The sequence below is a fragment of the Physeter macrocephalus genome, chromosome 4 (assembly GCF_002837175.3).
Source record: "Physeter macrocephalus isolate SW-GA chromosome 4, ASM283717v5, whole genome shotgun sequence".
In the NCBI taxonomy this organism is placed as follows: domain Eukaryota; kingdom Metazoa; phylum Chordata; class Mammalia; order Artiodactyla; family Physeteridae; genus Physeter; species Physeter macrocephalus.
In genome coordinates, this window is record NC_041217.1 from 75,785,397 (window position 1) to 75,799,259 (window position 13,863).

Below are 13,863 nucleotides of genomic sequence, written 5' to 3' on the forward strand. Positions count from 1 at the left end.
TTTATCCTAGGAGCAGTAGGAAGCTAGGGAAGGTTTTCAGTGGGGATATAACAGGATGAGATTTTTCCAAGATGATATATAACTCGTCAATTCAACCAGTATTTTATTTTGTATCCTAATATTTTATAGATTTCCCCATATATGTATTTCCCCAACTTTTTTTTTTTTTTTTTTTTTTGCGGTACGCGGGCCTCTCTCACTGTTGTGGCCTCTCCCACCGTTGTGGCCTCTCCCGTTGCGGAGCACAGGCTCCGGACGCGCAGGCCCAGCAGCCATGGCTCACGGGCCCAGCCGCTCCGCGGCATGTGGGATCTTCCTGGACCAGGGCACAAACCCGTGTCCCCTGTATCGGCAGGCGGACTCTCAACCACTGCGCCACCAGGGAAGCCCTTCCCCAACTTTTAATTTTGAAAAATTTCGAATCTGCAGAAAAGTTGAACAGTGGGAAACAGCATCCTCTACCTTTCATTGTTTTTTACATTTATATATATTATACACTTATACATATATACTTTTATGCTTTATATATACCTGTATACTTTAAAAATGTATTTCTATACTTTTTTTGAAAATAAGTTGCAGATAGCATGACATTTCACCCTTAGGTACTCCAGTATGTATCTCCTAAGAACAAGGATATTCTCTTATATAACTACAATACCCTATCACACTCAAAAAATTTAACATAATGTCAATTGCAAGGTTAGTACAATGAGCACCCCATTTATTCTTCACCTATATTTACTGACATTTTACCAGATTTGCTTTTTAATCTCTCTTTGAATGTGCATATATAATAAAAATATTGTTATCATTTTTGCTGAACCATTTGAGAGTTGCGAAAATCTTTACATTTCATTGCTATATACTTCAGTGTATATCTCCTAAGACAAGGATATTTTCCTACATAAGCGCAATACCATTACCACACCTAAGACGTTTAATATTTGTTCAATACTATTATTAATATATAGTTGACATTCAAATTTCCCCAGGTGTCTCATTACTGCCTTTATAATTTTTTATTTTTCGAAAGCCAATCAAGTATCATGCATTGCATTTAGCCATCTTAAAATTTTTATTTTGCAAAGGTCCCTGGCTGCAGTGTGGAGAACTGTAGAGGAAGTAACAGTGCAAGCAGGGAGACCAGTTGGGAGGTTAGTGTAGCAGTCTAGGTGAGGGATGATGATGACTTGGACCACGCTGGTGGTCATGCAGGTGGAGATGGAAAGAAGTTGTGGCTATAAGATATACATTGGGAGGGTAAAACCCACAGGATGTGGTAATGGGCTAGTTACGGGAGGGAAAGTATGAAGGATAACTATCAGGTTTGTGCATCTGGATGGATGGCATTTGTTCCCCAAGATACAGACTATGGGAAGAAGCACAGGTTTGGAAGGGTGGGGAAGGGAAAGACTAGGTGCCCAATTCTGTTTTGGACTTGAGTCTGAAGTGTCTTTATGATATCCAAGAAAAGATGTCATGTTGGATGTATGGTTCTATGTGTGTGTATTTTATTTTTAACTTTTTCTTAAGTGCTTTCAGAGTTATAGAAATACAAAAATAGTACAAATAATTCTTGTATACCCCTCACCCTGATACCCAGATTATCCAAATATTGACGTGTTATCATGTTTGCTTTGTTTCTTTTTAGGTATCTAATTACACATATATAATTATTTTTCTGAATCATTTGAGAGTAAGTTTCAGAGATAAGTCCATTTACCTCTAACTACCTGTGATGGTTAATTTTATGTGTCAACTTGACTGGGCCACAGGGTGCCCATATATTTGGTCAAACATTATTCTGGGTGTTTCTGTGAGGGTGTTTTTGATGAGATTAACATTAAAATTGGTAGACTGAGTAAAGCAGATTGCCCTCCCTATTGTGGCTGGGTCTCATCCAATCCGTTGAAGGCCTGAATAGAACAAAAAGGCTAACCCTCCTGGAAAAAGAGAGTTCTTTCCTGCCTGACTGCCTTTGAACTGGGACATTGGCTTCTTTCCTGCCTTCAGACTTGAACTGAAACACTGGCTCTTTCTGGGTCTCCAGCCTGTTAGTCTTTGACTGGAACTACAGCATTGCTTCTCTTGGTTCTCAAGCCTTCAGACTTGGACTGGAATTACACCATGAGCTCTCCTGTGTTTCCAGCTTGCTGACTCACCCTGCAGATCTCGGGACTTGTCAGCCTCCATTGTCATGTGAGCCAATTCCTTATAATAAATCTCTCTCTCTTTTTCTCTCTCTCTCTCTCATTTGTTTGCTCTTGCCCTCTTCATATATATCCTATTGTTCTATTTCTCTGAAGAGCTCTAATATATATTTGCTAATATGTATTTAGTAAAAAAAAAAAAAAAAAAAAAAAGACGTTTTCTCACATAACCACAATGTAATTGTCAAATTCTGGAAATTAACATTGATACAGTACTATAATCTATAGATCTTACGCAAAATTTGCCAATTGTCCCACAATGTCCTTTATATAAAATGAAAAAAAAAAATTCTGGGCCAGGATCCAATCTAGGATCACATGCTATATTCAGTTGTTATGTCTCTTTGGTCTCCATTAATCTGGAATAGTTCATTCGTCTTTTTGTCTTTCACGACTTTGACATTTTTGAGGAGTACAGACCATTTATTTTGTTAAATATCCCTCAACTTGGGTTTGTCAAATGTTTCACTCTGATTCAGATTTAGGATATACATTTTTGGCAGGAAAACTGCAGAAGTGATATTGAATCCTCTCACTGAAGCATATAGGGGGCATATAATTCAATTTGTCTCATTGTTTTTTTTTGTTTTTGTGGTACGCGGGGGTACGCGGGCCTCTCACTGTTGTGGCCTCTCCCGTTGCAGAGCACAGGCTCCGGACGCACAGGCTCAGCGGCCATGGCTCAAGGGCCCAGCTGCTCCGTGGCATGTGGGATCTTCCCGGACTGGGGCACGAACCTGTGTCCCCTGCATCGGCAGGTGGATTCTCAACCACTGCGCCACCAGGGAAGCCCTCATTGTTAATGATAATTCTGATTAATTGATTATGGTGGTATCTCTCAGGTTTCTCTATTGTAAAATTTTTCTTTTTCCCTTTGTAGTTGTAGGAGATTCTTTGAGTCTATGTACTATTCTGTTTTTCATTGAGTTTTGTCTACTAGTTTTAGCATCTGAGAAGCGCATGTGAAGCAAGAGCCGTTGAAGATGAAATGAGATCGTGGGCGGGGGGAAGGCGGGGAAGTGGGTGAGGGGAGTGAAATCACCTGGGAAAAAGAATAAAGTGAGAAAAGAATCAGATTTTCTATTAGAAGATCACTGGCTAGTGTATGAGGAATGTATTAAGGGAATGGGAAGAGTGGAAGCAGGGAGAAGAGGAGAAAAGCCTTTGGCAGTAGTCTGGTGAAAGATAATCTGAGTGAAGGCAGGAGACAGGCTAGAGAGAAGTAAATCAACTGGAGTGCTGTTAAAGAGATGGAATATCTAAGAAGGACTTGTTTTTGGTGATGGCCTTGTAATTTGCTAATCCAGTGACAGTGGTGAGGAATGGTGGGAGGCTGTGGTCAGAGAAGGCCTTGCTGTGGAGGGGACATTTAAACAGAGATTTGAATGACTAGAGGAAACCAATCATGTGGAAAGAGATCTGGCCAGAGGCAATGTATTCACTGCATGTGTTATGCCAGGCTCACTGTTGGCATACTTGGGTGTTCCGTAAAATGTACCGGATGGATAGTGATCTAGTATGTGAATAGAGAGGGCCGACATTATTATTCCTGTTGCAAAAATAAATGAAAGCTTTGTAAATTGCAAGCTCCCTAGGGCAAGTTTAGTGTCTTTGTTTCTAACAAAAACATAGTCATGACAATATTTACTATTTAGTGAAGGTTTGTCGTGGACAGATTAAGAGTCTTAGAGGCTTTAAGCACTGAGACATTATGGTGGCCGCCTCATGTCTAATTAAAGAAAACAAAATGAAAACTAATAAACACTAATCTGTAATGTGAGGAGTAAGATGCCCAACAAAGTATTCATCTTTTTCCTATGATGATTACTTCAGTATTTGTTCATTAAAAAATTAATTTGTCCCTACTGATGTATAATTTACACGTAAGAAATGCACACTTTTTAAGCATACAGCTTAATTTTACATGGGAATACACCATATCAAGATACAGAAACTTTCTAGCACCTTGGAAGGCTCCCAGGGAAGTCAGTACCACCCTGCCACAGTTAATCATTATTCTAACCTCTAGCACCATAGATTAGTTTTGCCTGTTTTTGAGCTTCTTATAAATAGAATCACATAGTATGAATACATTTGTGTTTGTCTTTTGCTCAACATTGTCTGTGAGATTCATCCGTGTGTGTGGCAGTAATTTGTTCATTTTCATTGTGTGGTATTGCAGTATATGAATATACTACATCCTTGTATGTACATTCTTTTCTGTTTGGTGTATATCCAGGAGTGGTCATAGGATAAACTCAATGTTTATTTCTGAAATGGCAAATTCGTTCAAATTTTTGAGATGCCCCTGCTTTGTTGGTGACAGGTACTATGCTAAATGTTTTACATTTATGAACTCTTTTAATTCTTGCAACAAGTCCATGAAGTAGCTACTGTTATTAATCTCGCTTTACCATTGAGGAAGCAGAGACCCTTAGAGGTTAGGTAAGTAATTTACCTATGGTCACAGATCTGGTAAACAAACCCAGAGAGTCAGGCTGCAGAATTTGAGCTCTTAACCATTAAGCTATCTGCCTCCTAATCCAGCATTTGGGCGTCTCAGGTTCCATCTCTGTACTAGGTTCTTTATATTTAATTCTCATTTATTCTAACAACTCTATTATGGTAGGGTATATGATTTTTATTTAATTGATGAGCTTCTGTTATATTTTCTGTCACTCTGGCTACCACAGTCTACTGTTGATAGCTAGCTAGCATTTGGAGAGTGGTTTGTTGACTAAAGAGAAATATTTTAGAGAAGAAGATGCTAATTCTCTAAGAGTATAGTTTTATTTGTTTATGCAAAAAACATTTAATTACCCTACTAAGAGCCAGGTAGAAGGAATAAAGGACTCCTGATTTAAAGGTGAAGAAGACATGGTCTCTCCCTTGAAGTGGTCACAGAAAGGAAGTGAGACCAAGGTCAAAACACAGGGCAGAGTGCTTAAATGCTATCAGCAGGATATGAGCAAAGAGATGTGGGTACACTGAGGCTGTGTGTGTGACAGTAGGGAAGCTTCATGAAAGAGGAGGTGATATCTGGGTGGAAACTGGAAGGATGAGGAGGATTTTGCAGGTCCAGAGGAGGCTGAAAGCATTCTAGCCAAGGGCAACATTATGTGCAATGGCAGGGAGCTGTGGAAAGGCCTTGCTCATCTTATGAATGATGTGCAGCTCAGTACGGAGGGGGCTGGGGGTGGAGTTGAGGAAAGGTGGAAGAAAAGGGGAAGGGAGAGAAGTATGGTTGGAATGATAGAATGGACCCAGAATGCCTTAAATGTTTGATTAACTAGATTGCCTGGTTAGGAACTCAGTTGCTTTTGGTTAAAATTCCCAGAGGTGTTAAAGGAGATAAAATCCAGCCTGTTTCTGATGGTGTATGACTTTTACAAATGGCCTGCTCTGTTATATATTTTAATAGCTCTGGTAAGAATGCTGGGAAGGGAGGTCTGGGGAGCAATAGATAGTAACTGAACCTGATAAAATTTGTAGGATATTGGCCTATCTGGACTTATCTAATAAGGTTTTATAGCTAGATGGAATTTAAAGTATTAAGTCTAATTCCATCCCTCTCTCATGCTTTCTCACTCTCACTCTCTAACTCTCCTGCTCTCCAGCTCTCCCTCTCTCTGTAACAGAGGGAGGAAGCGAGGCTGGGTAAGTTAAGTGACTTCATGAAACCCATAATCTAGTTAGTGAAGTAGTGTGCTTGTTGGGATGAAGAGCACAGTCTTTGAGTCAGGCAGACCTTGGTTCTAATCATGTCTTTGTAAGTGGCTGTGTGACCTTCAGCAAGTGCTTAAACGCCTCTGAGCCTTGGTTTCCTTATCTGTGAAACAATTACAGTCATCCTTCAGTGTCCATGGGTTCTGAATCTGAGGATTCAACCAACCGTAGATGGAAAATATTCTAAAAAAAAAATCCGGAAAGTCCCCAAAAAGCAAAACTTGAATTTGCCCTGCCCTAGCAACTATTTACATAGTTTTACATTGTATTTACAACTATTTACATAACATTTACATTGTATTAGGTATTAAAAGTAATCTAGAGATACTTCATCTGGGAGGATGTGCTTAGGTTATATGCAAATACTACACCATTTTATATTAGGGACTTGAACATCCTTGGATTTTAGTATCCACTGGGGGTCCTGGTACCGAGGTATGACTGTATATCTACTTCACAGGTAGCCCCTAACATAGGGCTTATCTCATAATGGGGTTTAATATAATCTCTTTTCCCTTTACCCTTCCTAACAGCACAGGGTCACTGTGATAGAAGTAAAAAAGAGATCAGGAGGTCAGCTGGCCCCTCAAGCAGGGCCTCGAAGGGTACCAGAGTTGTCGTGGGGTCCCTACTACTGTATTTTGTTCTGTGCTCTGTAGGGCTGAAAAGTTGACACTATTAGAACTTCCAGAGCTGATTGGCTTCTTGGGGAGAGAGTTACACTAACAAAATACACAAGAAATTGATGAATAGGTCAGAATGCAAATTAATTAACTTCTAGTGATAGATATATCTTCCCATACTGGTTCTCCCCTTCTCAGTCTCATATTTTTATCCTAAAGTAGAATAATTGGAAAGTTGTTAATTGAGAGCAGAACCTGAGCTAAGAGGGTTGGACAGTCTTCAGAAACATTTCACCCAGTCTATGAGAACAAGTTGATGCTTTCACCAGGGAACCTTCTATAATAGCCTAAACCTTTGTGTCTAGCAGACACATACTCTTAGGGTTAGAGAAGCACAACACAGTCCTACTGTAATTGCCCCATTTAGATGGTATGTGGACCATATCTTTCTATAAACATGTGCATCTTCTGAAATACTATAATCAGTTTGGCTAGAATTATCTTCAGTTGCATTCTACTATTGAGGAAACACTCCCATTACTTTTGACTGTACTTGGGTGTTTCACAAATCTATACCAGCATCTTACCAGGGGTAAGCTCTATAGATAGCTGACGTTAACTAATTTTAACTTACAGAGTTCACCAGATTTCCTCCATTTTCTAGAGGCATCTCATTACAGACCTCTTTGTACTAGTCTCAATTATCTGTATACCCACTGCCTGATAGGTAGCATGTACTCAATAAATGTCAGTTGAACAAGGGTGAGGATAAAAGAGGAACACTAGAAAAGAGCTCAAGGAGAAAAATTTAAGTCTATTCTTTTCTCTATAGCATTCTACCTCCTGTCTTTGATAGGGACATAGTGAAGGGACAAAGTAGGTAATTAAATAGTTAATCCCACTAGGGGATTGTAAGTAAAGAAAAAGGTATGGGAGACCACTCTAAGTTAATGATGACTCAATCAAGCAGGCCTGCATAGCAACAAAACTATGCAACAGAAGCATGAGACATGCCCCAAAACAATAAAACAATGGTGGCATGAGACCCACATCCTGCCCAGTGAGCTCAGTAAGCTGATTCCAAGGGCATGCTTCTCTGCACACACTAAAAACAAAAAATATAAGGAAAGGGTGACATTATACTGAAACCTGAGATGATTTACCATTTTTAGTAAATGAGCTCCTTTTTGCTCATTTCCATTGCACCATGACAGTCCCGACTTGACCAAGTACCTCCCTCCCTCCCCCCGCACGTGGAGGAGGAGCTGATGCTGGAAGTTTGACGTCTACTCAAGAATGAGGAAGAAGGTGGTCTTTTCCCCCTCCCCACTTTTCCTTTGATTATAAAACTGTAGCCCACTAAGTTCTCGGAGCACGGCACCCTCTCACCCAGCCGCTTGAGAACTCTCACAAGTGTCCTATTCTAATAAATCACTTATCTGTCGCTTTGCCTCTCCCTGAATTCTTTCTGCGCTGAGACATAAAGAACTGAAGCTCCTCGGAGCCCCCAGACGCATTTCAGCGGTTTCAGCTTTATGGGATATTCAGGAAAGGGTGAAAATGGGGTGGGGATGTAGAACTCCCAGGGATGGGAAGCTGAGGAGAAAGAAATGGAACTTTCAGGAAAAATTTCTATAGAAGGTAGGTGGAGGATTACACAAAGGAGTCTCTAGGGGCTGTTGCTGAAGTCTAAGAGAGGCAAACAAGAGGATCATGGAGGAAAAGGCTGAAGTTAAAGAAGTAACACTGCATATGCTATTGAGATGCAGGGAACAGTGGATTCTGGCTTAGGTACCTGGAAGATTCTTGGTGCCATTCAGGTAAAGACAGCAAAGAGAGGAGGGTGGGGGGGGGGTGTTTGGATGAGTTTGCTTTTGGATAGGTCGAGTTATTGGGACAAACAGGTTGAAGTATCCAGTCAGCAGTTACGTATATGGGTCTGAGCTTCTGAAACAAATTCGGGTGTTAGTTGAAAGCATGGAGTTGGGTAAGACTCTTCGGCAAGAGTGAAGAATGGAGGAGTGTGGGGGAGGGGCGAGTAGGGAGGCAGAGCCCAGCTGGACACCGGGATTTAAAGACGCGCAGAGGAATTTGGTGTTGCCAGAGTTGAGAGGTGGGGGTGGGGAGAAATAAAATTAAATAAATAAATAGGTAAAAAAAAAAAAATGGGGGCAAAGGAACACAAGCAGGATGAGGAAAGACAAAGGGCGACATTTTGAAAGCCAAGGGAAAGCCGCCTTCAGGTTCAAGGCGGTTTTGGACGCCGCCGGGAGGTAAAGAGGAGGATGACTAATTCTATGCTAGCCCTCTGTCAAACTGGAGTCCGAGGAGCAGTGGCGGGTGGCATGGGGCTAAGCCACACCGCAGGCAACGAGTAAATTGAAAGGGGGAGGCCTTAGTAGTACTATATTCTTCAAGGAAGTTTAGCTTTTGACGAGCCAGAAAGGGAGGGACTTGGAGGGTAATTTAGGGCTCAAGGGGGTAATCAGCTTCAGAATTCGGTACTCTTGAGTGGGAGTAACTTTGCATCTGCCGGAGGCTCTCTTCAGTCCTTTTGGGTCCTTCTTGGGATTTCCCTTGGTGAAAAAAAAACCTACCACTCTTAAGCTGGAAAAAAATTGCCACTCAATAAAAAACAAAACAGCGTGTTGTTTGAAAGCCTTCGCTTTAAAAATCCTGGCATGCAAATAAGGGGCTTTAATGTGGCTCACAGCGATTGGTAGGTACTTACCAAGGCCGTCATTTCCTCGTAGTACAAGATGCAAACGAAGAGCCTGCTTTCCGCTTTCCTATTGGCTGTTCGATCGGACTCAGCTTTTAGCCAATCAAACCACTTCGCTTCACCCCTCCCGGTAGCTCTTATAAATTACATCAAATTGGTTATCCTTGCCACATCCTTCTCTTTGAAAAAGAAGCTGTAACTGCATTTTTAGTCATAATGTCAGGACGCGGAAAGCAGGGAGGCAAAGCTCGGGCCAAGGCCAAGTCGCGCTCATCCCGCGCTGGCCTTCAGTTCCCCGTGGGGCGAGTGCACCGCCTGCTGCGCAAAGGCAACTACGCCGAGCGAGTGGGGGCCGGCGCGCCAGTGTACCTGGCGGCCGTGCTGGAGTACCTGACAGCGGAAATCCTGGAGCTGGCCGGCAACGCGGCCCGAGACAATAAGAAGACACGCATCATCCCTCGCCATTTGCAACTAGCCGTGAGAAATGATGAAGAGCTCAACAAGTTACTCGGGGGTGTCACAATTGCCCAGGGCGGCGTCTTGCCCAATATCCAGGCAGTCTTATTGCCCAAGAAAACGGAGAGTCACAAGCCTGGCAAGAATAAGTAATTAGGAGGCTTGACACCAACCCCACTCACCCCAAAGGCTCTTTTAAGAGCCACCAAAGTGTCAAATGAAGGGCTGATCACGAAACAGCGCATTAGCTCTTTTTTTGAAAACTTGGGTGGCTCTAAAAAGAGCCTTTGGTCTTTGGTTTACTTTGTCTGGATTTATTTGCTTTTGGCTTTGTGGCTTTCGGTTTTCTTTGGTAATAGAACGGCCTGGATGTTGGGCAAAACGCCGCCCTGGGCGATGGTGACTTTGCCCAACAGCTTGTTCAGCTCCTCATCATTACGAATGGCTAGCTGCAGGTGACGAGGAATGATGCGCGTCTTCTTGTTGTCTCGGGCCGCGTTGCCCGCCAGCTCCAGAATTTCGGCGGTCAGGTACTCGAGGACTGCCGCCATGTAGACGGGCGCGCCGGCCCCCACCCGCTCGGCGTAGTTGCCTTTGCGCAGCAGACGGTGCACTCGCCCCACCGGGAACTGTAGACCTGCGCGGGACGAGCGCGACTTTGCCTTAGCGCGGGCCTTGCCTCCTTGCTTTCCGCGGCCAGACATAATTGAAAATAATGCTACAAGGCCTAGAGCTCAGATTTTCGCAACAAACAGGATTGAAAGATCAGCAATTGGAAAGCCTTTATAAGCTTTCCTAGGGGTGGGGTCAGGAACGAATTTTTCATTGGTCCTAAATTGGCTCCAGAAATGGCCAATAAGGTCAAGAGTTGGTGTTGTTACGTAGCTATTACTGATAACGCAACGTCTCTACATGGCCCAATGGAAACGTAAGACTTTTGGAGCCTTAATTTGCATACGGTGGTTATAAAAGGATCAGGCCCGCCCCTTCTCATACTACTTTTCTTTGCTAACGGGTGTTGTATTCTACAATGCCTGAGCCGGCAAAATCCGCTCCCGCGCCCAAGAAGGGCTCGAAGAAAGCTGTCACCAAAGCTCAGAAGAAGGACGGCAAAAAGCGCAAGCGCAGTCGCAAGGAGAGTTATTCCATCTACGTGTACAAAGTGCTGAAACAGGTGCACCCGGACACCGGCATCTCGTCCAAGGCCATGGGTATCATGAACTCGTTTGTCAACGACATCTTCGAGCGCATCGCGGGCGAGGCGTCGCGCCTGGCGCATTACAACAAGCGCTCGACCATCACGTCCCGGGAGATCCAGACGGCAGTGCGCCTGCTGCTGCCCGGCGAGCTGGCCAAGCACGCCGTGTCCGAGGGCACCAAGGCGGTCACCAAGTACACCAGCTCCAAGTGAGTCCCTGCCGGGACGCGGAGCTCGCACAAGTCGCCGGGCCGCTTGACTTTCCAAAGGCTCTTTTCAGAGCCACCCACCTAATCACCAGACAAGAGCTTTGTTCACTTGTTTTCTTTGTCTCTTCTCACAAAGTAAGTTGCAGTAGTTGGATAAAAGTAATGGCAAATGGCACACGTAGCTTTTTAGGCTCTTATGACTTGAGGTTCCTGGCGCGTGACTGGCTTTGCTTTTGAATCTAGGCCGAGTCTTAACCCCTCACTGTGCTGCTTAGTTTTCTTATGAGTCAGTTCTAAATTAGGATGTTGAGACTCTGCTCCTTCCCATCCTCTGTTCGTAGACTGTGTCTTGGTGGCTCGGTTGGGTACGTTTCATCGGTGTTCTAAACCGAAGTGAGTGATTTCGGCCATCCTCATTTAAGAAAGGACCTCAGGACATAAGTAAGCCCAGGTCCTGCGAACAGTGCATCACAGCCCTGAAGAATTCTCCCGAGAGTTTGGCAGCTGCTTGGGTGCCCAGTCACCAGTTATGCCCTGCGACGTGACCTCCTGTGGATACCAGTAGTTCGGGGTATTTAGGACGGAACCCGCGCTGCCTGGTCTCAGCCTTTCCCTGATTGGACGACATGAATATTCAAAATCTCGCGCCGCTCCAGAATTCATAGATTCTGGTTTCCACCGCTCACTTTGGTGCTTTGAAATCTCTGTTATTTTTTGGTTTGTGGATCATTTTTGCATTTGATTCTCTTATCTTGGAATGTTTCGGCCTCAAGTAACTGTAAGGCACTAGTCATTTTAGTCTGGGCTCAAACGTCACCTCTCAGAAACCTTCCCAAGTCATCCACTCAGGAGTTTGCGCCTCTCCTTCTTGCCTGTCCTGGGCCCTCACTCTACTTTATCTTCCTCCTAGCAGCTGTCAGAAATTGTCTTGTTCGTTTATATTCTTGTTTACGGTCTTTCTCCCCAAGCCCTTAACAGAAACTTTGCTGGTCTGGTTTTCCTCTATATCGTCAGTGCCAACCAGTACTGGGCACACAGTGGACACTTCAATACTTATTGAATTAATATTTGTTGAATTAATTTTTCTGTCCCACTCCTTTTTTTAATCGCTTCCGTGGATGGATGGGTGAGGTTCATTTTCATTAGATGCATGTGAAGACGTGATGAAAATGGAAATGTTTTTGGAGCTCCTTCCCCAAGTCTGTCCGTGGTCAGCTCAGGGCAACAGCTGAGAGGAGGACTCTGTTAAGATTTTTTTCTTTTCTTTTTTTTTTTTGTGCTAAGGGGGAGGTGGCAGTTTTGTCCCTCCTTTATGCTTCTCAGTTTGGCCTAATCTCTTGGATTTTCATTAAATTCAGAGCATTGGTCACTGGAAATCCTTTTCCTTTCTCTATTTATGACATCCTCCTTCCATCCTGATCCTTTGTTCCTCACGGAGATGAGCTTTTAATTTATGTTCACCATCTCATTTGCTTTACAGGAGACCCTATACAATAGACAAGATTAATATCCCTTTAAAAACGAGATTGAGAGAAGCAAAGTGATTGGTCCACTGGTCATGCAGCTAACCTTGTCCACCTTTGTATCCTCAGATGCGAGGACAATTGTATTTCAGTTTTACTTCCTGTAATTACAGAATGTTGAATCTTTCTGTCCAAGCCTTGATTTTGCTGATAAAGACACTGATGGTCGGATGAGTTATTCAACTCTGCTTTTGGATAAGGGGTCCTGGAGTTAATTGCAGGGGTTTCATGAATCCAAATGGACTCCAGACATTATCAGAGACTGAATAAATCTTATGTTTCTTACATGTGTGTTTTCAGATGTGTGTAGATGCTATTGTTATTAATAAAGTTACCAGTTAATTTAAAAGCTTGGCTGGATTATTGTATCTGCAAAATAGTTTTTAACTAAATGAAACGAACAGATACAACCACTACTGGGTCTGTGGAAAAGCTGAGTGCCTCTGACTTGGAAGATGAATATTTATAAACCATCAACCAAACTTACTTCTACTCCAGAAGTGCACTGGGGCTGAAATAGCCTGTTATGAGGACGCTGTTAATGCTCAGTAATTGAAAAATACATGAACACAAAACCAAACAAAAATCATCACAAACAAGAAGCACTATAAACAAGATAGAAGAAATAAAGTCCTTAAGAAAGTTTAGATAACACCTGCAGAGTACTTACTGTATGCCAGACGATGTTCTAGGTCCTTTACACATATTGACTCACTTAATCCTCACAAGAACCTTATGAAATAGTTACCATTATTATGTCCCATTTTACAGATGAGGAAACTGAGGCACAGAAAGTCTTCTTCTCTGAAACTCTCCAGAGAATAAACTCTTAGTTCAATGTTGAACGGACTTGAGAAAGTAAGATCCCTCTCCGAAAACCTGGATTTGGGGGGAAATATTTATGCTTTAAAATTAAAATAAAAAGAAATACCACCTGCTTTATTTTCAGCATGCACCCTGGATATAAGTCTATGCTGGTGGTGGTGGCTGAAAGTCTTAGGTGGGGTGCTCTCATTCTCCATTCCAGAGACCATAGTTCAGCTCAGTTTAATTTGTCCCCATAGTTGTAGGGCTCACCGGCTGAAATACTTTTACTAATGTGCGAGAGCTTTGGTTACTGACCGTGGGCTCCTCCTGGGCATGGTGTTTACTAGGAAGGAAGTTACAGAGTGAGAAAGGGGAAGGAGGTTTTA

At 42.9% G+C, this 13,863-nt stretch overlaps 3 protein-coding genes across 3 annotated transcripts; 2 read left to right on the top strand and 1 right to left on the bottom strand.

Moving 5' to 3' along the window:
- Positions 1–7,841: 7,841 nt before the first annotated feature.
- H2AC21 (H2A clustered histone 21) lies at positions 7,842–10,055 on the top strand. The gene has a single exon (XM_007114424.3). It carries the CDS (start codon positions 9,501–9,503, stop codon positions 9,891–9,893), a length of 393 nt encoding a protein of 130 aa, XP_007114486.1. The 5' UTR covers positions 7,842–9,500; the 3' UTR covers positions 9,894–10,055.
- On the bottom strand, positions 10,034–10,486 carry H2AC20 (H2A clustered histone 20). Its single transcript, XM_007114425.2, has one exon. It carries the CDS (start codon positions 10,442–10,444, stop codon positions 10,055–10,057), a length of 390 nt encoding a protein of 129 aa, XP_007114487.1. The 5' UTR covers positions 10,445–10,486; the 3' UTR covers positions 10,034–10,054.
- Positions 10,487–10,720: 234 nt separating this feature from the next.
- On the top strand, positions 10,721–12,957 carry H2BC21 (H2B clustered histone 21). Its single transcript, XM_007114426.4, has one exon. The coding sequence runs from the start codon at positions 10,771–10,773 to the stop codon at positions 11,149–11,151; it is 381 nt and encodes a 126-aa protein (XP_007114488.1). The 5' UTR covers positions 10,721–10,770; the 3' UTR covers positions 11,152–12,957.
- Positions 12,958–13,863: the final 906 nt, after the last annotated feature.